The sequence below is a fragment of the Chelonia mydas genome, chromosome 3, assembly GCF_015237465.2.
Source record: "Chelonia mydas isolate rCheMyd1 chromosome 3, rCheMyd1.pri.v2, whole genome shotgun sequence".
Classification (NCBI taxonomy): domain Eukaryota; kingdom Metazoa; phylum Chordata; order Testudines; family Cheloniidae; genus Chelonia; species Chelonia mydas.
Genome location: NC_057851.1, coordinates 141501867 through 141525758, shown reverse-complemented (window position 1 = coordinate 141525758; position 23892 = coordinate 141501867). Strand labels below are relative to the sequence as shown.

Sequence of the window (23892 nt, the reverse complement as noted above, 5' to 3'; positions counted from 1 at the left end):
GAGGCTAGAACCTCACCCCTCAGCTGCAATTAAAAACTCTTTTCATCTGCATTAGTTTTCTCTTAATTAGCTTAGAAAGACTTGACCTTTTAGTAAAACTTCTATCTACTTTTAACTTTGGAGAGACTAACATTTAATTAAGATAATGGGGCTGACTCTGTCTCCTGCATGACTCATTTTCCACTAATGTTGTTCCATGCAGTGGACAATCAGCCCTCAGGTTGCCAAACCTCCAGGATTGTCCTGGAGTCTCCAGGAATTAAAGATTAATCTTTAATTAGAGATGTCATGTGATGAAACCTCCAGGAATACACCCATCCAAAACTGACAAGCCTAAATCAGGCCCAATATTTCATGTGAGAGCTACATATTTAATCACAAAGAGACGGGGGAATTTAAACATTTATTCTTTATTGTATTGCTCAGAGTATCTATGCAATTTATGTATGTAGTGTAATAAAGGATCCACATTTCCCCAAACATCACATTGCAGCACAGTCTCTTTACACGCTGTGAGTAATCAGTGCCTTCTTTAAAAGGTGACAATCAGTTGAAAGTTTAAGCATTTCTGGTAGTAAATGAAGGAAAAAGCTAAGTTATCAATACATATTTTTTCAAACACTCAAAAATACAGTTTACAGAGGACCACCAATGAAGTCAAGCAACTACTTCGATGATACTCTATCTGTAAATGTAGACTCTGCAGTAAAAAAAAAAAAAAAAAAAAAAAAAAGCCAAATAAGCACAAAAATATATATTTTAACTTTTAAAATAATTTAAATACAGTAATATTTTGTTTGTGTTACCTGTGTTTACAACATATGATCTATGATCTGATCTATAGATATAGGGCCAGATCCTTAGCACCTGAGGTTCTGGCCTATATTTAAAATTGAACAACCCCAAGCTGTTCACATTTGAACACAGAGCAATAGTTTAACACTGAAGAACTAGTTACAGTGCAGCTAAAAGAAATAGTACTAATGAAAACAATTTAAGATTCTAGAAAGAATCTTAGATGTAAAGCAATGTTGAAATAGTTAATATTTATTCTTCACCTCCTAAGTCTCTAGTCTGATGCTTACAGATTGATTACTCAAAAGCCACTGAAGGTCAATTAAGCTAATGGTCACAAGTAGTATTATCATCCCCCAACAACATTTCTTAATTTTCTGATAACTAATACTGGTATTTGAAAGACATTTGTATGCTTGCTGAAAACTTTTATTAAAATGTATCCTCTTGCTACGAGATGTTTACCATACTTAAAAAAAAAACAAAAAAACAAACAAAAAAAAACAAACCATCACATGAAAAACATAAAAAAATATTTTTAAAGATTATTTTTAGAAAACCCAAACTGCAAATACAGCTGATCTTTTAATATATATATTCTTCAGTTTGTTTTTTTTTAAAAAATGCATCATTTACAAAGAGGCAAAAAAGTACACCAGTCCTAGGATTTATTTTTGTCCATTACATTGAGGACCTCATCCAGAAGTGAGGGTCCCAGGTCAAGCTGCAATGAAAGAAGCGAGCCTGCAAGATCTGAAAGGGATTCTTCTGACTTAGTCTCTGCCTTGGTTAGTTCACATGAGAGATGACTGTCATCAAGTAAGTCAACTGTTTGCCAATCAGTGCATTGTTCAGAAAGGCTGGATGAATGACTCTCTCTGCCATTAGTATAATGCGACCCAGAACCGTTCGGCTCCCATAGGATGTCATCTTTGTACATTTCCCCATTCTCCAACTGTTTGCTTTTCTCCCGCAATTTTTCTTCCATTACTGGCTCACAACTAAGCCTTGGATTCTTTGATGGCCCAAAGGAGTCCCGCTTTGAATTAAATGTCACTGGTGATAATAAGGGCAACACAAGGGCTTGAGAACCACCAATGGCAGGAAGCGAGATGGCATTTTTGAGCACGGGTGAAGGAGTTTCTGTAAACATGGAGTCACAGGTGCTGTTTGCCCTTAAGAACTCATTATGTCCACCAAACTGACCAACTCTTGGTGTTCCCTCATTCCCAGGTAACAGCTCATAATTTCCTTGCAGAAATGAGATGTCCCCAAAAACATCATGTTGTCCCTCTTTCCCAATGTGTATGGTGTGGCGAAAGTCTCCAAGTGGTGGACTGATCATATCAGGCGACAAAATATCCCTTAATTTGAATTTCTTCCCTTTCTTATTATTGGCAGCTTTCAGGTAGATGGGTGTCTTAGCTGGCATTTTGTTTGCAGATTTTGAGGTGGTCTGTTTTATAAGGGATGGAAAAAAACCAACCCACTTCTTATAGGAATTAGTGATTCTTCTCCAGCAGACTTTCAATGTTATCGTTGTCACATTATTGACTTGGATGGCTCTCACACATAGGGTCCATTTCTTCTGGAAAAGAGAATCTGGAAATTAAGAGAGCTGAAGAACCCCAATGCAGAGCCTTCCAAGTTTAAGCATACAACTGTCCTTCAGGTGAGGAGTCAGTGACCAAGTACTCTATTACTTCCAAAACCTGAGAAAACCTGTATGGGAAACAAAGCAGGTTATTAGCTTACTCTTCATGGTTCACTCAGCCTTGCTTTTACAAAAACAATTAGTAATGGTACTGACAGTTCCAGCCTGCAGATTAGCTTTATGATGTTGCTTCCCTTCATTAAGCAGGATAAAAGGCTTTAGTCTAACAAGGGCTAGCTAACCTCTTCCTGACTTCATAGTTTTTTGAAGTCAGAGTTCCTTAGACACGGTTGCTGAGCACAGTTCACTTGGTAAACTCACTATCTCCGTTTCTCTCTCACTCTGTCAGTCATATTCAATCTGGAGAGGCAGCAATGATATTCAAAGGTTTCCACATTGACATTTAAAAGAAAAAACCTCACACTTTTTAAACAAAACCCCACACTTTTTAACACAGAGGCCTATACGCATTAAGATTGAGACAGGTCTGAGAAAGTTCAAAGTTAGACTCATATAGCCAAGATTTTCAAAAAATGGTGTCAAAGGCTATGACTTACAGTGAGCGGCACAGCTGCCCTGCTGTAAGCTCTCTAGCGTAGCCGCTCTAAGTCAATGGGAGAGAGGTCTCCTGTCGGCTTAATTACTCCAGCCCCAGCAAGCGGCAGTAGCTATGTTGGCGCGAGAAGCTCTCTCACAGACATAGTGCTGTCCATACCAACCCTTAAGTCGGCCTAAGTTACGTTTGGCTAATTCACATCCATGAGTGACATAACTATGACAACTTAAGATGTAGTGTAGCTGTGGCGCCTAGATTTAGGCTCCTATCCCCATACTGAAGCATCTAAATAAGACACCTGATTTTCAAGAGTGTTAATCATCCACCACCTCTCATTGTCGTCGTCCCCTCAAAAAAAAGGAAAGAATCAGGTCATTTATTTAGCAGCCTAACTGTAGGCCCTCTTTTGCTTCCCTGAAAGGTCAAAATTTTAGAAAGTTATGCACAACTGAAAAGATCTTAGAAAGGAAACTCCCACCTCAGCCTTAACTACAGTTGTCATTAGCACTTCAATTATAATTAAGTTAAAAAAAAAAATCTATGTCAATCCAAAATTGCACATTTGAAACAAATCACAGGACATAGGAAGTGCAGAAAGGGTTAAAAACCATATCCCAGGTTAAACTCTACTGAAGCCAATGGAATTAGGTTACAGGTTCTAACAGCAACATTAATTCAGGCAGGCTGCATGCTATCTGCAGTCAATTAGATTTAGTTACTAAAATGAGCATTAAAAATAAAGGTACATATTTAAGAACAGAAAACATAATTTATGTGCAAGGTGGTCAAGTTCACTTTAATATTTTTTTATTTCTTGGCTTTCTGGGTGTGACTTTCAAGCCAGTCCTCCAGTTTTTACAGGCAAAATTTCACATCCACAATTAACTGCGCCTAGTATTGATTCAGGAAGGAGCAACATTGTGGGAGTAATTCACTGTTGGTGCCAAACAACACAAGAAAGACTGGCCCAGCTTGAAAGTCAGCCCTCTGCAAGGTTTACCCTTTTGACTTATTGCTAGTCAGTTCCTAAAAGTGCACACTAGAAAACTAAGTGCCTAGTTAAAAACTCTTAACTAACTTCTAACATGCACTGGAAAAGTGACCTTCATATCCCTCCCTTGGCTTCCCTTTCTCCATCATATAAATGTCAGCTACGTGTCCTCACTTCCAAGGAACTTTATGACCCTTCCTCATCCAATCTCATCACTCATTCAGGATGATCGGCCCATGATGCCAGCCTCTGCAGCCCTGCTGTGACAAGAGCAAGGGAGCGGATCTGTGACAGCAGAGAACTTCAGGGGCTGCTGCAGGGCCCAGGACAACGGATCCCTGCAGGCAGAGGCAGAGTAGGGGTTTGTGGGTCCCTGGGCCAGAGCAAGTGGAGGCCCTTTCCTACCCCTTCCACCTGTAGTCCCTCCCACCCTCCGGCGCTCCTGCAGGGGAGGAGTGGGGTTGGGCTGCGGGGGCTTCCCCCACTCCCCAGCAGGAGCAGCAGGCAGGCGGAGTGGGACAAGCCCCTGCACTCCAACCCCGCTCTCTGGCAGGAGCGCCGGGGGGACAGAGCAGGGCAAGCCAGTGCGGGGGCACCCATTTTGCTGGTGCTCTTGGGCACGGGCCCCATTGGCCCATGGCTAATCCACTACTGCCTGCAGACAAGGTAGGGGTGAGGGAAAGGAAGGCTCCAGTCCTAGCAGGGCAGAGCAGAGACCCCTGGCCAGGGCTGTCAGGAGGAGGACAACAGTAACGAACCTCCGGCCATGGTGGAGGGCACCCAGTGCAGTGGCTGAATGGCTCAGTCCATAGGCAGGAACTGTTCAGGAACACCCCATGGCCATGAGCTCATCCTCCTTCTGGCAGTCCTGACTGGGGAGGGGTCTCTGCTCTGCCAGGCCATGACCACATACTGCCCTGCACCTTGTGCCTCAGTGTCTTGGACCCCTGCTGTTGGTAGCCCCCTGCAACCCCGCTGTTGGCATTGCCCTAGCCATACCTCCCTCCCCTGCCTAAATTTACAGCAACTGTAAAAATAAAAATGGTTTAAAAAATTTCTTAAAAGTGAAAAATGCAGTATTAATAGTTGATATAAAAGTCCCGGATTCTGCCAAGGCTATTCATAGCACAATGAGGTCCTGGTCCACGACTAAGGCTCCTAGGCACAATGGTAAAATAAATAGATAAAAAGGGAACAAATAAACTTAATTAAAAAAAAAAAAAAAAGAAGGTGAAAAGGATCTCCTTCAAATTAAAAATAAAACAACAACAAAAATCCACTCCCCAACCCCCACATACTTTGAATAGAGACCAGGCCTGAGACATTTCCGCCTCAATGACACATTTTCAGTTATAACCCTGTTTTCACTCAAGCAGTTTTACCTTCCAGTCTGTGTTACCAAGCAAACATTTATAATGCTGTCTCAGACTCCTTTCAGCAGTCTCGTCAACTCAGTGCACAGTCAGCATAAGCCTCCCTCATGCAGCCTAAAATTTTCAACGGATACCTCAGTTTATACCTCAGCCAGCACTTCAAAAACAGTTACAAGCTAGTTTTTGAGGACTAGGGCTACCAGGGAGAGGTAAATACATACGGTAAAGACAGATTCCCATCTCCACCCCCAGCAAGGCCAGACACAATTCCCTGGTAAGAAACCCAGCCCCCACACCCATCCCATCTTTTGGGAGGGTGAGGATGGGATTTCTATTGGAGCAATGGTTTTCAACCTGGGGTCCACAGACTATATCTAAGATTTCCAAAGGGGTCCGCAAATGAAACAAGTTTGAAAACCACTTTAGAGTGATCTCTTTTAAGGGCTCCATCTTTCATAGCCATCTCTGATTAACAGGGGTTTTAGCACTGTTTTACATACAAAGTTGCACCAGTTTAACAAGATCGGCACATCACCACACCTTCAGTTCCACCGGTGTAACTTTTGGGTTCAGATCAAGCCTTAAATCTGAAGTCTCATCCCCAAACTGCTAGGGGGAAGGAGGTGCCTCCTTCAAGGGAGAGGGTCTCCACTATTTTGCCCCTACCCTTGGAATCTTCTCCCCTCTGATTAACTCCAGTGCACGCTCAGAACTTTCCCAAGCAGAAGCAACATACATCGGACATCTTCAGTTTCATTGCTGCTGTTCAGAACCCTGTGAGCAGCAGTCAAAAGTGACCAGAACCATGTTGACTTCACTTTGATGCTGCCTGGCAAAACTAAAAGCAACTAATCTGTGCATCTGCCAACTCAACAAAATGACACTGCATTGAGCCTGCATCAGTTTACATTTGGGAGGTTCTCTTAATTTACACAAGAGTTAGAAACATACGAAATAATCTTCAACTCTTCAGAATTTAACAGGAAAATCTCTGTACTTGCCTTGTAGATTTGTCACTTAATCATTAGATGAATGTATTTTTCAAGCCTTGACAAGACACTCTTTGTGTTGAATTTAAAAAACCAGGAGATGCATTAGGTACTAGACTGCTATTCAGATACTTTCCTGTTTGTCAACACTAACAAGAACATGCATTGAAATGGTCCTCAATTAGCACAATGGCAAACTCCCTTGAAAAGCTGGGCACTCAACATACATACAGAATATATTTTATGCTGCTTACAAAACCAAAGGCCAATAGAGTAATCATGCAAGACAGAAATGGGTTCTACAGAAAATGCATTACTCAAACTAGATCAGAGGCTCTGGTGCAGCTGCAACCCATGGCTGGCTGATGGCTGAAGTCAGGGCAAACTAGTCAGTACAGTACAGACAAGCCCTTAGTTATAATATAAGCAGTACTGATATACTTAATTAAGAACTTACCATCTCTTATCTCTGAAATCCCATCTAGATTTCTGTATCTGTAGCAGGCAGCAGGCCCTGGAAAATATGAGAGAAGGACATATATGTCTGTTTCCTGGAAAAGATCCCTTAACTTCCGTGTTTATATAGCCCCAAATCCCTTCTGAGTAGCTCCAACCAAGTCAGTTAGTACTGTTTAGCTCTTTTGTTGCTCCCTGCTAAAGAGTTTGCATCCTTTTGATTCAGGCCACAGATTTAATTACTCCATAAAAGATTCAGGCCAATTCACACGCCAGTTCAGTTCAATGATTTACCCTAACTCTGCTCAACCCAGCCCTTTTAGATTAAATTTACCCATTCTGTCCCAGTTTAATTCAAAAGAAACTAAAGACGACAAAAAACCACAAATACATGAGAAAAATCACGCACCCTGCTCCCCACTGGACATATATTTATTTATCAGTGACAGGGAATGCATGGAAAGCTTCAAATATTTGATGTCTTGATGAGCTGAAGGGAGTATAAAAGGAACTGGTTCATTTTCAGGCACTTTCCTCTCCACTTCCCTTCCCAAAGGTGTGAAACACTTCTTATATGGATTCTGTCCCTAAACGTTTTCATTTCCTCTAGTTAGATTCCCTCAATTTAATGAAACGTTAGAAGAAAAGTATGCCAGCAATGTTTAGACAGGTGGCGAAGATAGCTGAACTGCAAGGATAGGCTAGGACAGATGGAAGGAACTTAGAGTCCCTGCCTCTAGATATCTTCCATGTCTGCTCTCCCCACAAAGTCCCTTCTTATGTTGAGGATTGTCATAAATATAAAGGGAAGGGTAAACACCTTTAAATCCCTCCTGGCCAGAGGAAAAACCCTTTCACCTGTAAAGGGTTAAGAAGCTAGGAGAACCTCGCTGGCAAAATGACCAATGAGGAGACAAGATACTTTCAAAGCCGGGGGGGGGGGGGGGGAGGGGACGGGGACGACACACGGACGACAAAGGTTCTCTCTGTCTGTGTGATGTTTTTGCCGGGACCAGAGCAGGAATGCAGGTCAGAACTCCTGTAAAGAGTTAGTAAGCAATCTAGTTAGATATGCATTAGATTCTGTTTTGTTTAAACGGCTGATAAAATAAGTTGTGCTGAATGGAATGTATATTCCTGTTTTTGTGTCTTTTTGTAACTTAAGGTTTTGCCTAGAGGGATTCTCTATGTTTTGAATCTGATTACCCTGTAAACCATTCTGATTTTACAGAGGTGATTCTTTTACTTTTTCTTTATTAAAATTCTTCTTTTAAGAACCTGATTGCTTTTCATTGTTCTTAAGATCCAAGGGTTTGGGTCTGTGTTCACCCGTGAAAATTGTTGAGGATTTTTATCAAGCCTTCCCCAGGAAAGGGGGGTGTAGTGCTTGGGGGGATATTTTTTTGGGGGGGGAGACGTTTCCAAGTAGGCACTTCCCGTTGTTATTGTTAGACACTTTGGTGGTGGCAGCGTTTAACCTAAGATGGTAAGAATACGCTTAGGGGTCTTTCATGCAGGTCCCCACATCTGTACCCTAGAGTTCAGAGTGGGGAAGGAACCTTGACAAGGATGAAAATAAATAATCACACTTTTGGAAAAATCATTCAGCTATTTGCATCTTTAAATCTTGCAGCCTTTCCCATATGGAAAACCCCCTCACACAATCAAACCCCACTGGATAAAAGCACCTTAGTTGCCTCTACTTAAATGCACAATGAGATAAAGCTGCCATTATAATGGTCATACTAAAATTTCAGTTACCCACCCCACTGAAATTGTAATTCACTCATCTAGGAACTATTATTTTAGTCTTTCAATCAGCAATCTTAAGACAGCCTTGTACTTATTAACACCTGAAAGGATATCTCTGAAATCAGAAAGGTGTCCCACAATGTCTGTTCTCACCTCTCTGACCATCAGTTTGAACTCTACTGCCCTGATCTCAGGTGACTAACCGTCAGCCCCACCCCATACATTCCTTTGCAAATTTGAAAGTCCCCTTCTTGTTTGCTCCGTGATGCGTACAGTGGTCTCAGCACACCTTTCTAGGTGGCCATGCCTGCCCCACACAATCCCGCACTTGGAGCAATGCCGAGCTGCTGGACCTCGTCAGCATTTGGGGAGAGGAGGCAGTGCAGTCACAGCTGTGCTCCAGCCGTCGGAATTATGATACCTATGGACAGATTTCTAGATGTGTGATAGAAAAGGGTCATGACCGGGACACACTGCAGTGCAGGGTCAAAGTGAAGGAGCTGCGGAACGCCTTCCACAAGGCTCTTTTCTCTGGTTGTTGTTTTTTAATAAAAGAAGAATTGTTTTGATGTGAAAACAATCTTTATTCCATTAATTGAAAGAAAACAGAGCCCCGCAAAGCGGTAGGCAATTGTCTTAAACCTTCATAGTGCATCGTCTGCACCAATCACGATCACCTCCTAGCATTACAAGAACTGCACTCCCGAGCATAGCAACAAATATTAGTGGCTTTCAGCTTCAAATTGATGCCTCAAGGCATCCCTGATCCTTATGGACCCATGCTGTGCCCCTTTAATAGCCCTGGTCTCTGGCTGTTCAAATTCAGCCTCCGGGCGCTGAGCCTCAGTGGTCCAGCCCTGAGTGAAGCTTTCATCCTTCCCTTCCCAATTATGATGGAGCGTACAGCACACAGATATAAACATAGGAATATTGTCATCGGCCATGTCCAGCTTCCCATATAGGCATTTCCAGGGGGCTTTTAAACAGCCAAATGCTCACTCCACAGCCATTCTGCACTTGCTCAGCCTGTTCTTGAATTGCTCCTTGCTGCTGTCAAGTTGCCCTGTGTATGGCTTCATGAGCCAAAGCATTAAGGGGTAGGCTGGAGTCTCCCAGGATCATAATGGGCATTTCGACTTCCCCTACGGTGATCTTCTGGTCTGGGAAGAAAGTCCCTGCTTGCAGCTTCTTGACAGGCCACTGTTCCGAAAGATGCGTGTGTCATGCACCTTTCCGGACCAGCCTGTGTTAATGTCTGTAAAACGCTCACGGTGATCCACAAGTGCTTGGAGAGCCATGGAGAAATACCCCTTGTGATTAATGTACTCGGTGGCTAGGTGGTCTGGTGCCAGAATTGGCATGTGCGTGCCATGTATCACCCCTCCGCAGTTAGAGAAGCCCATTTGTGCAAAGCCATTCACAATCTAATGCACGTTGCCCAGAGTCATGGTGTTTCGGAGCAGGATGCAATTAATGGTCCTGCACAGTTCCATCAACGTGTCTCCAGTCCAGCTGTTTTCTGTATGCTCCATAATATCTGTGAGAGTAAGGGGGAGACGTTTATGGAGGGGTGGGAGGTTGAAGCAAATCACCTGGTGGCCGATTCTGAGCAGCCAGACACCAAGGTGATTTAGAAGAGCACAGCAGGGTGTGCTGCACATCAGAGAGGCTTTGAAAACCAGTTTCATGACTTACACAGAACTGTCACACCGTAGTCTGGTGTTTCTCCTTGCTGCAAACCCGCCCCCCTTTGTTGATTTTAATTCCCTGTAAGCCAACAACCCTCCCCTCTTCAATCACAGCTGGCAAAGGAAATAAAGTAACTATTGTTTTGAAACCATGCATTCTTTCTTTATTAATTAAAAAGAACGGAGATAACTGACAAGGTAGCCCGGGCGGGGTGGGGGAGGAGAGAAGGACAAGGCCACATTGCTTATTGTAGCCCCACTACAGATCAAAACTGTTTGAATGACAGCCTTCTGTTGCTTGGGCCATCGTCTGGAGTGGAGTGGCTGGGTGCCCGGAGCCTCCCCCCCACGTTCTTGGGCGTCTGGGTGAGGAGGATATGGAACTTGGGGAGGAGGGAAGGCGGTTATACAGTGGATGCAGCGGGGCTCTGTGCTCTTGTTGGCTTTCCTGCAGCTCCAACAGATGCTTCATCATATCCGTTTGCTCCCCCATTAGCCTCAGCATCGCCTCCTGCCTCTGCTCTTCGCGCTCACTTAATGCTTTCCTGGCCTCTGCCACTGAATGCTTCCATGCATTAAGCTGTGCCCTATCAGTGCGGGAGGACTGCATGAGCTCGGAAAACATGTCATCTTGAGTGAATTTTTTTTGCCTTCTAATCTGCGATAACCTCAGGGACGGAGATGATAGGGGGCGCATGGAAACATTTGCACCTGCGGGGGGAGATAAAAAGGGAGAGTAAAATGCAAGATGATACATTTCTGAGAACAAAACAGAGACTCTTTCACAGAGAATCAAGCAATTCACAACAGACAGCACATGTGCTTTAGGTACAAGGTTGCATTTTGCCTTTTATATTGAGCGCCTGCCGGTATGGTGACACATCACACATGGCTGGGCAACAGAATTCGGTTTCCAGGCAGCCATAGTAAGCCTATTGGTATGCGGGATTGGCTTCTTATGCCTTCATAACATGTGGGAATGGTTTCAAACTGCAGCGCCATCCTTTCCCATAGCAAGCAATGACGGTTAGGTTTCACATTTAAAAGGAGGGGCTGCGCTTTTCGGGTGGATGTGCAGCACACACCTCCCCACACCCCACCATGTGGCTGTTCTCTGGGATGATCCCTTCACCCCTCCCCCTGCCGCGTGGCTATTCTCCGGGGTGATCCCTTTTAGCCAAGCACAAACAGCCTGGCATGAATGGGGTCCTTTTACTGTTCCCTTACAAAAATTCTCCTGTTTCAACCAGGTGACCATGAATGATATCACTCTCCTGAGGCTAACACGGAAAGATATAGACCAAATGTTGCTTGAATGCGACCAAAACCCAGGACCATTCGCTGCCACGCTTTGTGCTGCAATGATTCCAGACTACTTGCTACTGGCTTGGCGTGGTGAAGTGTCCTACCGTGGAGGACGAAATAAGGCAGCCCTCCCCAGAAACCTTCTGCAAAGGCTTTCAGAGTACCTCCAGGACAGCTTCATGGAGATGTAGCTGGAGGATTCCCGCTCCATCCCCAGACACGTTAACAGACTTTTCCAGTAGCTGTACTGGCCACGAATGCATCCCAATTCTTCAGGGCAAATCAAATATTAAACACTATTGCTTTAAAACCCTGTACTGTAGTTACAAAGGTGCACTCACCAGATCTGCCTTCTCCAGCTTCAGGGTCGGGGAGCCCGCCTTGGGACGGTATTGGCTCCGGGGTGATGAAAAGGTCCTGGCTGCCAGGGAGAATGGATTCACTGCTTGCCTGCTGCACATCCTCCTCCTCCTCTTCCACAAAATCCTCCTTGGTGTTGCGTGAGACTCCCCCCTTGCAGGTGTCCACGGACAGTGGTGGGGTACTGGTAGGGTCCCCCCCTAGAATGCCATGCAGCTGATCATAGAAGCAACATGTATGGGGCTCTGACCCTGAGCGACCATTTGCCTCCTTTGTCTTTTGGTAGGCTTGCCTGAGCTCCTTGACTTTCACGCGGCACTGCTGCGTGTCCCTGTTGTAGCCTCTGTCCATCATGCCCTGTGCAATTTTTGGCATATATATAATTAGTATTTCTTCTTTTTGATCGGAGTTTGGCCTGCACAGATTCTTCTCCCCATACAGCAACCAAATCCAGTGTCTCCCTTTCGGTCCATGCTGGAGCTCATTTGCAATTCTGGGGGGACTGCATAGTCACCTGTGCTGCTGAGCTCACCACGCTGACCAAACAGGAAATGAAATCCAAAATTTCCCAGGGCTTTTCCTGTGTACCTGGCTAGTGCATCGGAGTTGAAAGTGCTGTCCAGAGTGGTCACACTGGAGCACTCTGGGATAGCTTCCGGAGGCCAAAACCGTCTAATTGCATCTGCACTATCCCAAATTCGACCCAGCAAGCTCGATTTTAGCGCTACTCCCCTCCCCGGGGAGAAGTACAGAAGTTGATTTTAAGAGCCCTTTAGGTCAACGGAATGGGGTTGGTTGTGTAAAAGCATTCATTTTAAAAAATTGACCTAATGCGGCTAAATTCGACCTAACCCCATAGTGTAGATCAGGGCTTAGAAACATGGGTGTTGAGAAAGTTTTAATGCCCAAGTAAAAACTTTGTATATATGTGTAAGTGACAAAACAAAGTGCAAGGCAATGGAAAACAAGACAATTTGTATGAATCCTATTCATAGGTAAGAGTGAACCTCTCTATGTTGTAGGTCTTCCCTTCCCCAAAGATTAAAGTAGAAAAGATAAATCACCATGGGTGGGAGGATGGTGAAGTCCTGAACTGGATTAAAAACTCTGCTCTCCCGCAGACCTCAATGAGTAGGTCTACACAGCAATTGGGGAGGTGTGATTCACAGCATGGGTAGACAGACTCATGTTAGCTCAGCTTGAGCTAACACACTCAAAACAGCAGTGTGGACACTGCGGCACTTATTAGCACTCGACTAGTACTCGATGGCTCTCGCTAGCTGACTGAGTCCAAACCCTGGGTTTGAGTTCAGGTGGCTAGCCCGAGCTCTCACTAATGTTGCACCGTCCACACTGCTATTTTTAGCATGAGCCTGTTTACCCGTGCTGAGAATCACACCTCCCAGCTGCAATGTAGACATACACAATAAGGTTTTTGAGCAAAACCAAGCTCTTTTACTTGAGCTCTGCATCATTTCCCCAAATAGGACTTTTTATAAATCATGTATAATTCAATATAGGTTGTTAGAATAATTTAAAATTCTTTTCAGTTTTGTTTTAGATCATCATTTGGAAGAGAACCTAACAGAATGAAAACGAAGTGTTCAAAATGGGCCCAATCTTGCGTTCCCAATGCATGATTTCAATGAGAGTTACATGTGTGAGCATCATCGGACTCGGGTTATTGCATGTTGGGTGCTCCATTTCTCATACAAGTGAAAGACATGTGTCAGACACTGCCTTTCTAGCTGGGATATGTCATTGTCACCTATCACTTGCCTCGGACTTTGCTGATATGACTGCACCATGCCAGAGAGAAAACGCAATTCTTGCTGCTTCCTTTTGGAATCTGTTTGCTGACAATAAACATGACTTGGTAAAGAGTCCTCCACAGGAGTCATGTCATGTCTGATATATAATGTACCTGGTATATCTTTTTCTGGAAAGTATCAGGGGGTAACTGTGTTAGTCTGTATCCACAAAAACAACAAGGAGTCTGGTGGCACCTTAAAGATGAACAGATTTCTTTGGGCATAAGCTTTTGTGGGTAAAACATCATTTCTTCAGATACAACACTGGAAAATGTTGCCCAGCTTTAATTATATATAAGAATAATGCCCAAAGCCTCTTAAATGTTTAGGCTCTGAGTGCCTGGCATTGCTTTGAAAACCAGTTATGCTTCAGATACTGCTTTGCAAAAGCAGACTAATTTCAACTAATTAAACATGATCGGACCTTATTCTACGTTTGGCAAGAACAATAAAGGTACAAAGCATGAAATACTAGAGTGTGGCAGCAGCACCACTATAATTAAGACTGGAACTAGCTCATTAACAGCTCATTTTTCTAAAGCTCTACGATCTCCAGGCTCTCTCAGACGGTCTTGGAAAATGAAGTACATTTTGAGGGTCTGATGTCGGACTAGTGGTCCAAATTTAAGGTTTTTGGAGCAACTGGTTCCTGAGATGCAGCCCCCTAAAAATCATGTTTTTTTTATAAAAAAGTGCATGAATTCCAACTGAGCCCACGTACTATGGCTCTGATCATTCCCAAACTTATCACACCAGATTGGGACTGATCTCAGCTAGTGTCCATCAACCACTGTCCCTTTGGGGGAGCAATATTTCAAAAGTTATGCAGGGTAAAAGTTACACCTCACAGTGTGGCTCCAGTCAACTTGATAACCCAGAATTTGCCCATGTGCAGCGTGAGTTCTGTCAACACAGCTTTGCAGGCAGCCTGGAATTAAGGTGGCAGTCTAGGACTGAATCGAAGCAGCACCTATCTGTGAGAGAGTGAGCTTTCTAGGAGCAGGAGTTGTACATATTACTTGCTTTCTGCCTGCATTCCATAAGGTCTCCTTCTGGAACTTTTGTCCTGAGAACAAAGCTTAAACTCTGGTAAAAGCTGATACTTCAAAGTGCTCCAATATCCACATGAATATCCAGATTTTACTTTTGAAGTATTGTCAAGGAAAATTGCATTAATTAACAGAGGGAGGATGAAAGTCTGGTAAACAGCAGAGTGATGTAATCATGACATGCTCCTCACCCATTTCCTGAAGAATAGGATTGAATGTGATAAGAGAAAAGCAAGTAGTCCTGTCTCATCTATAGTAACAGGAAAGGTCATGAGGTTGCCAAATCAGATTATTTTAAGTAACTTTTGGCTTGTTTTTGTGGCATGGGACAGTTGTTTTCATGCAGTCATGTGGCCTGCATTTTTTCCTGCTTGCCTGTGGGGAAGCTGGAAAAAAAACAACCAAGACCCAAACAAATAAACAACCCCCCCCCCGCCTTTTTTTTTTTTTTTGAGGTTTTCACAAGTTTTTTTGGGCCAATCAGGCTTGGTTTTAGGTGGTTCTTTGGCACGGGTCCCAAAACACTCTGGAAAGGTCTCTCTCACATGGGAAGGAACATGGGGTCCCAAAGAGACAGCCTTCCAATCCCACAAATTCCTGAAACTTCAGTGAAGGTAAATTCACATCTTGTGAGGGGATCAGCCTTTCATTGCTGCTTCTTTGGTCCAAACTGCAAGAAATTCATGGAGTCAACTGGGGAAAAAAAAAAACTACCATGGAGTCACTAGGATGGAGCTTCCCTGGATCCACCAGATTCCTTCTGCCTGCAGAATACACTTATGTTTTGATTTATACGGCAGCAGTCACTGTAAAAATGTCCACACGTTGCTTTGACAGAGCATTTCTAAAACTGATCTACAACACTCTTACTACATTAATCTTGTGCCTCTTTTGAGCATAAACTGCCAAGAATAATTATGCCAAGTTAGGCAGACTTATAACTTGAGGAACAAATATTCACTGTGAATTAGAACAAGACCAAAACCCACAAATTTTCATTTTTAATCCAAGGCAGAATTTGAACCTGAAGGTGAGAGACTCACACAACAGCCCTCTATAGGTAACCCCTCTGATATCAGATTTATTGTATTTTTTCTTTCATGTGCTCCTCCACCACCCACATTCTAGGATTCTTTTTTCATACAGAAAAAATACTTAGTGAAGTCAACAAAAATATTTCTAGAGGATACCTTTAAAAATGTCATTACATATAAACTAGATTTATTGGATAATTAATAATATTCTTCACTGTATGTCTCTCACACACACAAAATATCACCTCTTTAGATAACTTGATTGTACAAGTTTGACAGTCACAAGAATACTAATAAACTCATGGTTTGTGTATGTTACTATAAGATCTCCGGATAGTTGCTGAATTTTCTTTTCCGGAACCCAACGAAATTTTTGGAAAATACTGTGGGATTTACTTTTATGTAAACTTACTCAAAATACAAGAATAATGAACATTTGGTATTTTTGAGTAGTTTTAAATTAATTTGATTTATTTACCTTAAAAAAAAAATTCTCCAATCTTCTTCAGCTTTTCACTACCCACATGAGAGCGCCACATTCACCCCTCTATAGAGACGGTCTAATCCTCCCACATCACCTGTCTCCCTCAGAGTCCAATGTTGAAGACCAAACAAAAGTAAATAAAATATTTAATAAAAAACCCGAAGTTATAGGCATTTCTAAATCTTGCAGCTGTATTCTTGTAGCACGCCCTTTCAAACAACTCAAAACACTCTGAATAAAGCGCATTAGAAGTAAAGCTTTTATTAGCAACACAGCAGCTGACATTTATGTAACAGTCACTGGGTTTCAGAATTAACCCTCCTAAATTCACACCTCTCAAAGCTACTGTTTCAGTGAGTTTATCAACTCCGGAAGTCAGCATTTCAGTGGGTCACATCTGGAAAAATTTCAATGCGAGCAGAAAGACTAAAAAACTCATTTTAAAATGAAAGCTAAACTTGCAATATACAAATATTGAGACTACCAAAAATCCAGAGAGAGCCTTAATCTTCACTATGCTTTGACTCTTCCAACATGTGCACTTCTAGTGTCTTTACTTATTATTTCAGTAAAATGTATAGACTGGTGTGTTTTTATTGCTTGATTAAACCAATCTTAACACTATTCTGGTGGAATGCCCTTTCATACTTGAGAATATTTACTTCTCCCATGTGGGAGAAGATATGAAAAGCTTTCTTGTGTGTTTTTTCCATGTATTGGAGCACTGCTATTGGATTTTCCATTGTAAGTCCCTAATTTCATAATCGCTTAGCAATCATCATTTGCTCCCTGATGAAACTTGGCATACAAAAGTCTCAGGGCACAAAAGTGTTTTAACAATTTTGAAACCACCTTACTCCACATTAAAAATTGTACATTGCACAGTGCTAAAGTAACAAGTATCTCTTAACATTATGCTCTAGTTTCCTTAAATATTTTGTTAGTACGTTTTACAATTAAATGTTAGGTGTAAATAATGTTAGGATTAGCAGCTGGTTCTCAACTACTGTGCACACAGGTACACTTTTCCAAACTCATTTTGCTAGCTTGAAAGACCAACATAGTTCCTTCGGCCCATTTCGGATCTCACTCAGTTAGAAGTAACTGTTGAAACCAATGGAATTACATCAACCTACAATTGGTGTAAGTGAAATCAAAAATCACACCTCTTTTTCCCTTCATTCCAATTAAAGCAGGATGGACCCTTAAGATTTTGGATTATATGCATACATTATATGTAACTCCACATGATCCACTGCACTCTTGCAAAAGCAAAGAATAATTTTAATGTCACTGCTGCTCCTACAAGTAGTGGGCCTGGTCCTCTTACACCATTTTAACTCTACTGATAAAGACATTACAAGTGTGTCCCCAAGAGGAGCAGTGCAGTGACTGACTGAGCATGCATTCACTTATGTGCCTATTAGGGGGATGCTACAGACAGCAACAGCAGAAGCACAGACACAATCCATACAGACGGGTTTGTCCTACAGGAAAAAGGGAAAATTTGGCATATTTTATAGAATCATCGATTCCAAGGCCAGAAGGGACTATTGTGATCATCCAGTCTGACCTCCTGTATAGCACAGGCCACAGAGCTTGACCAAAATAATTCCCACAGCAGATCTTTTAGAGAAACATCCAACCTTTATTTAAAAATGGTCAGTGGTGAGGAATCTACCACGACCCTTGGTAAGTTGTTCCAATGGTTAATTACTCTCACTAAAAAAATGTACACTTTATTTGCAGTCTGAATTTGTCTAGCTTTAACTTCCAGCCATCGGATTGTGTTTCTCTGCTAGACTGAAGAACCCATTAGTAAGTATTTTCTCCCCATGTAGATACTTGTAATCAAATCACCCCATAACCTTCTCTTTGACACTGTCACCATAAGGCATGTTTTTAATCCTTTAATCAATCTCGTAGCTTTTCTCTGAACCTTTTCCAATTTATCAGCACCCTTCTTGGATTGTGGACACCAGAACTGGACACTGTATTCAAGTAACATTTACACTAGAGCCAAATATAGAGGTAAAATAGCCTCTCTACTCCTGTTTACGATTCCCTTCTTTATGCATCAAAGGATTTCATTAGCCCTTTTGGCCACAGTGTCACACAAAGCTCATGTTCAACTGATTATCCACCCCGACCCCCAAATCTTTTTCAGAATCTTATGCAAAATTTCAGTCTTATGCAAAATTTAAACCCATGACCTTCAAAGTCTGGATCTGGTCAACACCTACGTAGTCACTCTCATATACTACCCTCTTTAAAAATGTGCCTACTCTTCCTGTCATCAGGCACTTTCCTTTGCTCCTGCAGTTTCAAGACAGAGCATAGCTCTAACCTCATCAGAAAATGGAGCCTTGTGTCAAACTGAATTAGTGCAAAATTCAAAAACAGCAACAGTATCTGATGTGAAAAACCAGAAGATTTGTACCAGAATTTGTTTCCACCATGAATATTATGACTAATGTTAAAGAATATCCTGTACTTTTAAATATTTTATATTTAGACAGACTTCTACTGTTTTGGGAAAAGTAGGACGTTTAGGAAGCTGTCCTTAAGATATTTTCACAGTGCATAAATAACTCTGAGGAGAATACAGTCTCTGTTCAGCTTCTGCACAGCAGAACTAACCAGAAACATTAGTGCAGTCCATGGTATTCCATCTTAATCATCGTTCCCATAATCTATTAATATTAAAGAGTTAGTAATTCAATAATTGAGTTACTTCTGCACTACAAGTCAGGATTCTGGGAAGAGTTATTTCCCATCCCACCCCTCCCCTTTAGGGCATTAAAATACCCAGTGTTTTAAAGATTTACCAGACACCAACTAACCAGGTCAGTAAGAAAAATAAGGGGAGGCCAGCAGCAAAGCAGAGAGAGGCCATGCCTTTGCGAAGCTTCAGAGGGGCAGCCGTGTTAGTCTGGATCTGTAAAAGCAGCCAAGAGTCCTGTGGCACCTGATAGACTAACAGATGTACTGGAGCATGAGCTTTCGTGGGTGAATACCCACTTTGTCAGATGCATGCGAGAGGCTCAACTAACACTCCACTTCCTTTCCCGGTGGTGGAAATCCCAGCAACTTCTCCTTCAAGGAACTTGCTCAGAAACTCTAGCTCCAGTAGAGCAGTTAAGTCCCTGATATATTTTGAAGTCATTATTTTAAAACTGAAACTGAAGACTAGGCTGCCAGGAGTTGCAGAGCCTCATTGGCAGCTAACAGAGAAGGGGGCTAGGCAGCAGAACAAAGCAACCAGAGGAGAGGTGGTTTCCTCTTTAGTCTTTAGCTTCAAAGAAATGAGAGAGGAGAATGTCTCCTGCTCTGATGCCTTCCACCAAGTTCCCTTCTGATCATACCTAACCCCAGCTGAATGAGCTGCCCTTAGCTGTGAGGGGACCCCAATGAGTCCTTTAAGATTCATGAGGGAGGAAAAGAAGGTTTGGGGCAGGGGATGACAAACAATGAGCTTCTTAAGGATCTACGGGTGATGCTACTGAATTAGGGTTTATGCCTTTACCCATGTGGAGGCCTCAACTCCTGCACACTTCTAAAGTTCAGCTGGAGTAGGAATCATTACATGGGCTTCAAGAGGTCTGCAGGCAGAAAGAATGGAAACAGCCACTGATGTGTTGCTCCCTCTCCCAGCTATTATGATCATCCTATTCACCCCTCTGCCTTCTACATATCTCCTGAGATCAAAGGAGGAAGTCTCCATCCAGCCCATGTCTACATGAAAGGTGCTCCCCTCTTGCAGAACATAGGAAACCAGCAGGAAAGAGAGCGAATGTCCTTGCTTTCTCTCTAACTCAAGTCCACTATTCTTCCTAGTTCCATGTTAAAGCTATTTACAGGGATAAAGGAAATTTAAGGCAAAAAACAAAACCCTTTTTTAGGGTGGAGAGTGCATATCAGTAATTTAAGGATTAAAACCTTTACTAAAATCAATGCAGTCATCAAGAAAAAAAAAAACAAAAAAAAAAAAAACAGACCAACATCCCCCACCATTAGAAAGTCTGGAAATCTAGAGCAAAGATTCATCTTTCAAGAAACTAAAGTATTGGAATGCATGGAGGAAATTCACAGTAAAGGTACTTATACAACCAATGCTGCCACCCCCAATGATAACTTAAGGAAATCCATAACAAAGAATTTGATCGCACCAGTGACCACAGAACATTAATCTTTACTATAGGAGGGTTGTGCTGACTCAGGCTTTGTTTACACTGGCAAGTTTCTGCACAGTAAAGCAGCTTTCTGTGCTGTAACTCCCGAGATGCACGCACTGCCACGCCACTGGGTGCGCAAAACTGCGCAGTTACAGCACTGTAAAAAAACCACCCTGACAAGAGGCGTAGAGCTTTCTGCGCCGGGGCTACAGCGCCACAGTGCCAGTGTAGACACCGTGGCGATTACAGTGATTGGCCTCCGGGAGGTGTCCCACAATGCCTGTCCTCACCTCTCTGGTCATCTGTTTGAACTCTACTGCCCTGCTCTCGGGTGACCGACCAACCAACCATCAGCCCCACCCCGTAAATTCCTTGGGAATTTTGAAAGTCCCCTTCCTGTTTGCTTGCTGATGCATGCAGTGGTCTCAGCGCATCTCTCCAGGTGACCATGCCTGCTCCACACACCAGGCGATCCCCCGCTTGGAGCAACGCCGAGCTACTGGACCTCATCACCATTTGGGGAGGAGGCTGTCCAGTCCCAGCTGCGCTCCAGCCGTAGGAATTATGATACCTACAGACAGATTTCATGATGCATGACAAAAAGGGGCCATGACCGGGACATGCTGCAGTGCAGGGTGAAAGCGAAGGAGCTGCAGAATGCCTACCCCATGACACGGGAGGCAAACCGCTGCGCCCATGAGCTGCCAGTTCTACAAAGAGCAGGGCATGATACTTGGCGGCAACCCCACCTCCACTACCGAGCCAAGAGGAGGAAATCTTGGACGAGGATGTGGAGGGGGAGGGAGACCCAAAGGCAGAGGACAACTCGGAGATCAGAGATGCATGCAGCCAGGAGCTCTTCTCTACCCCAGAAGAGGCTAGCCAGTCACAACTGTCAGAGCTTGGAAAAGCGCAAACAGGAGAGGAGGCCCCTGGTAAGTGGCTCTGATTTTGGGAATCACTGAAGCAAGTTGTTAGGAGCAGGAGGATTGCAGAAAGCAGGCTTATGTCTGTATGATGCACGTACCACTATGTGCCTAGTCTGAGTGGCAGAACAGGGTGTTGACGGACCCCCTCACTTCACAGGAATCTGTTTCAGAGAGCTCCAGGAAACTCTCATGGAGATACTGAGCAATCCGCTGCCACAGGTTCTTTGGCAGAGCTGCTTTGTTTCTTGCCCCATTAAGAGAGGGAACCATTGCTGCACACAGGTGAGTGGCTTCTGCCCTGGCCTTTATGCAAGAGTCTTGGAGAAGACCCTCCCTTGATTCCCTGCTCACTCTCAGCAGCGAGATATTGTCCATAATGAACAAAGCCTGTGGAAAATGTGGGGGCAATAATTATTATAATGCCCCCCAACAGTGCTGGCTCTCCCCATGAGCCATGTACCCAGTGGACAGTACGGCCCTGGAACACTAATTTCCCATACCCCTGTGGTTACTCACCATTTTGGGGGTCTTGTGGCTCATATATGCTTGCCTGGGGTCAGCTAGTTATGGATAGATATGTGAATAGTGGCAGTGTCTTAAATCACTGAATTAGAGATCTGTATGTTGCAACCAATACTGCTTCTGTAAAATGTTGCATTTTGGCTTCAGAGATATGAACTTGGGAGCCCACCCTCCCTCTTTATCATCGCCGGCTGAATGGCTGTGCAGAATTAGAAAGCGGCCACAAAGAACTAAAGGGGACTTTCTGCGTGATGTCATGATGCACTCCACGGACGAAAAACAAGAATTGAAGGAGTGGCGGGACAGTGAGAAGAGGGACTGAAAGGAGAAGGCGGATTGCCAGAATGAAGCCACGGAGTGGCTCTTAAACGTTATGGAGTGCCAAGCGGACGTGCTCCAGGCGCTACTAGCATTGCAAACCGAGCAACTACGCACCCGTCCTCCCCTGCAGCCGCTGTAGCAAAAAACTTTCCCATGCGCCCCACAGACACTGCCAACACACTTATCCACAATCACCTCCAGTCTGTACCCACTGAATTCCACTCCTGCCCCATCACAGGACAGCTCTGTGGACTCCTAGTACCCACTGCACTCAACACCCGTCCCTCTGCAGTTTAGCTCTGCTGAAGTAAAGTGTGCGCTGCACTGTATTCCAAAGGACAAGGTTGCATACAATACTTGGACATATACAAATCTTTAACTGTCCCGGGACCCCACCTCCTCCTGGGACCCTCCCTTCGCCGATCCCCCAGAGTGCTAATGTGTTTTTTTTGTTTGTCTCTCTCCTCAGGTTGTTGTTTTTTAATAAAATAATTGTTTTGATGTGAAAGCAATCTTTATTCCATTAACTGAAAGAAAACAGAGCGCCACAAAGCGTCAGGCAATTGTCTTAAACCTTCATAGTGCATCGTCTGCACCAATCACTATCACCTCCTAGCATTACAAGAACTGCACTCCCGAGCATAGCAACAAATATTAGTGGCTTTCAGCTTCAAATTGATGCCTCAAGGCATCCCTGATACTTATGGACCCATGCTGCGCCCCTCTAATAGCCCTGGTCTCTGGCTGTTCAAATTCAGCCTCCAAGCGCTGAGCCTAAGCGGTCCAGCCCTGAGTGAAGCTTTCACCCTTCCCTTCACAAATATTATGGCGCGTACATCACATGGCTATAAGCCTAGTAATATGGTCATCGGCCAGATCTAGCCCTCCAAATAGGCAGCGCCAGCGGGCCTTTAAATGGCCAAAAGCACACTCAAACAGTCATTCTGCACTTGCTCAGCCTGTTCTTGAACAGCATCTTGCTTCTGTCAAGGTTCTCCGGGTATGGCTTCATAGGCCACAGCATTAAGGGGTAGGCGGGGTCTCCCAGGATCACAATGGGCATTTCAACTTCCCCTATGGTGATCTTCTGGTCTGGGAAGAAAGTCCCTGCTTGCAGCTTCTTGATCAGGCCAGTGTTCCGAAAGATGCGAGCATGATGCACTTTTCTGGACCAGCCTGCGTTAACGTCCGTGAAATGCCCACGGTGATCCACAAGCAGCTGAAAAACCATAAAGAAATACCCCTTCCGATAAATGTACTCAGTAGCTAGGTGAGCTGGTGCCAGAATTGGAATATGTGTGCCATCTATCGCCCCACCGCAGTTAGGGAAGTCCATTTGTGCAAAGCCATCCACAATGTCATGCATGTTGCCCACAGTCACAGTCTTTCGGAGCAGGATGTGATTAATGGCCCTGCACACTTCCATCAACACAAGTCCAAAGGTAGACTTTCCCACTTCAAACTGGTTAGCGACTGATTGGTAGCAGTCTGGAGTAGCCAGCTGCCACAGTGCAATAACCAAGAGTTTTTCGAACGACAGGGCAGCTCTCATTCTCATGTCCTTTTGCCGCAGGGCTGGGGCAAGCTCATCACACAGTCCCATGAATGTGGCTTTCCTCAGCCGAAAGTTCTGCAGCCACTGCTCATC

General features: G+C 43.8%; 1 protein-coding gene across 6 annotated transcripts in view; it reads right to left on the bottom strand.

Annotated features, from left to right (window-relative positions):
* Positions 1-391: 391 nt before the first annotated feature.
* Positions 392-23892, bottom strand: part of CDC42EP3 (CDC42 effector protein 3) — a 57625-nt gene continuing 34124 nt past the window's right edge. For 5 of the 6 annotated variants that reach the window (XR_006289752.1, XM_043543425.1, XM_043543426.1 and 2 more), the window contains 2 exons: positions 6816-6872; positions 392-2517 (listed from right to left, as the gene is read on the bottom strand). Coding sequence is in view for 4 of the 6 variants with exons in the window: in XM_043543425.1 (XP_043399360.1) it covers positions 1457-2227 (771 nt within the window). In the remaining 2 variants the exon portion in view is untranslated. The other variant, XR_006289753.1, reaches the window with a different exon arrangement.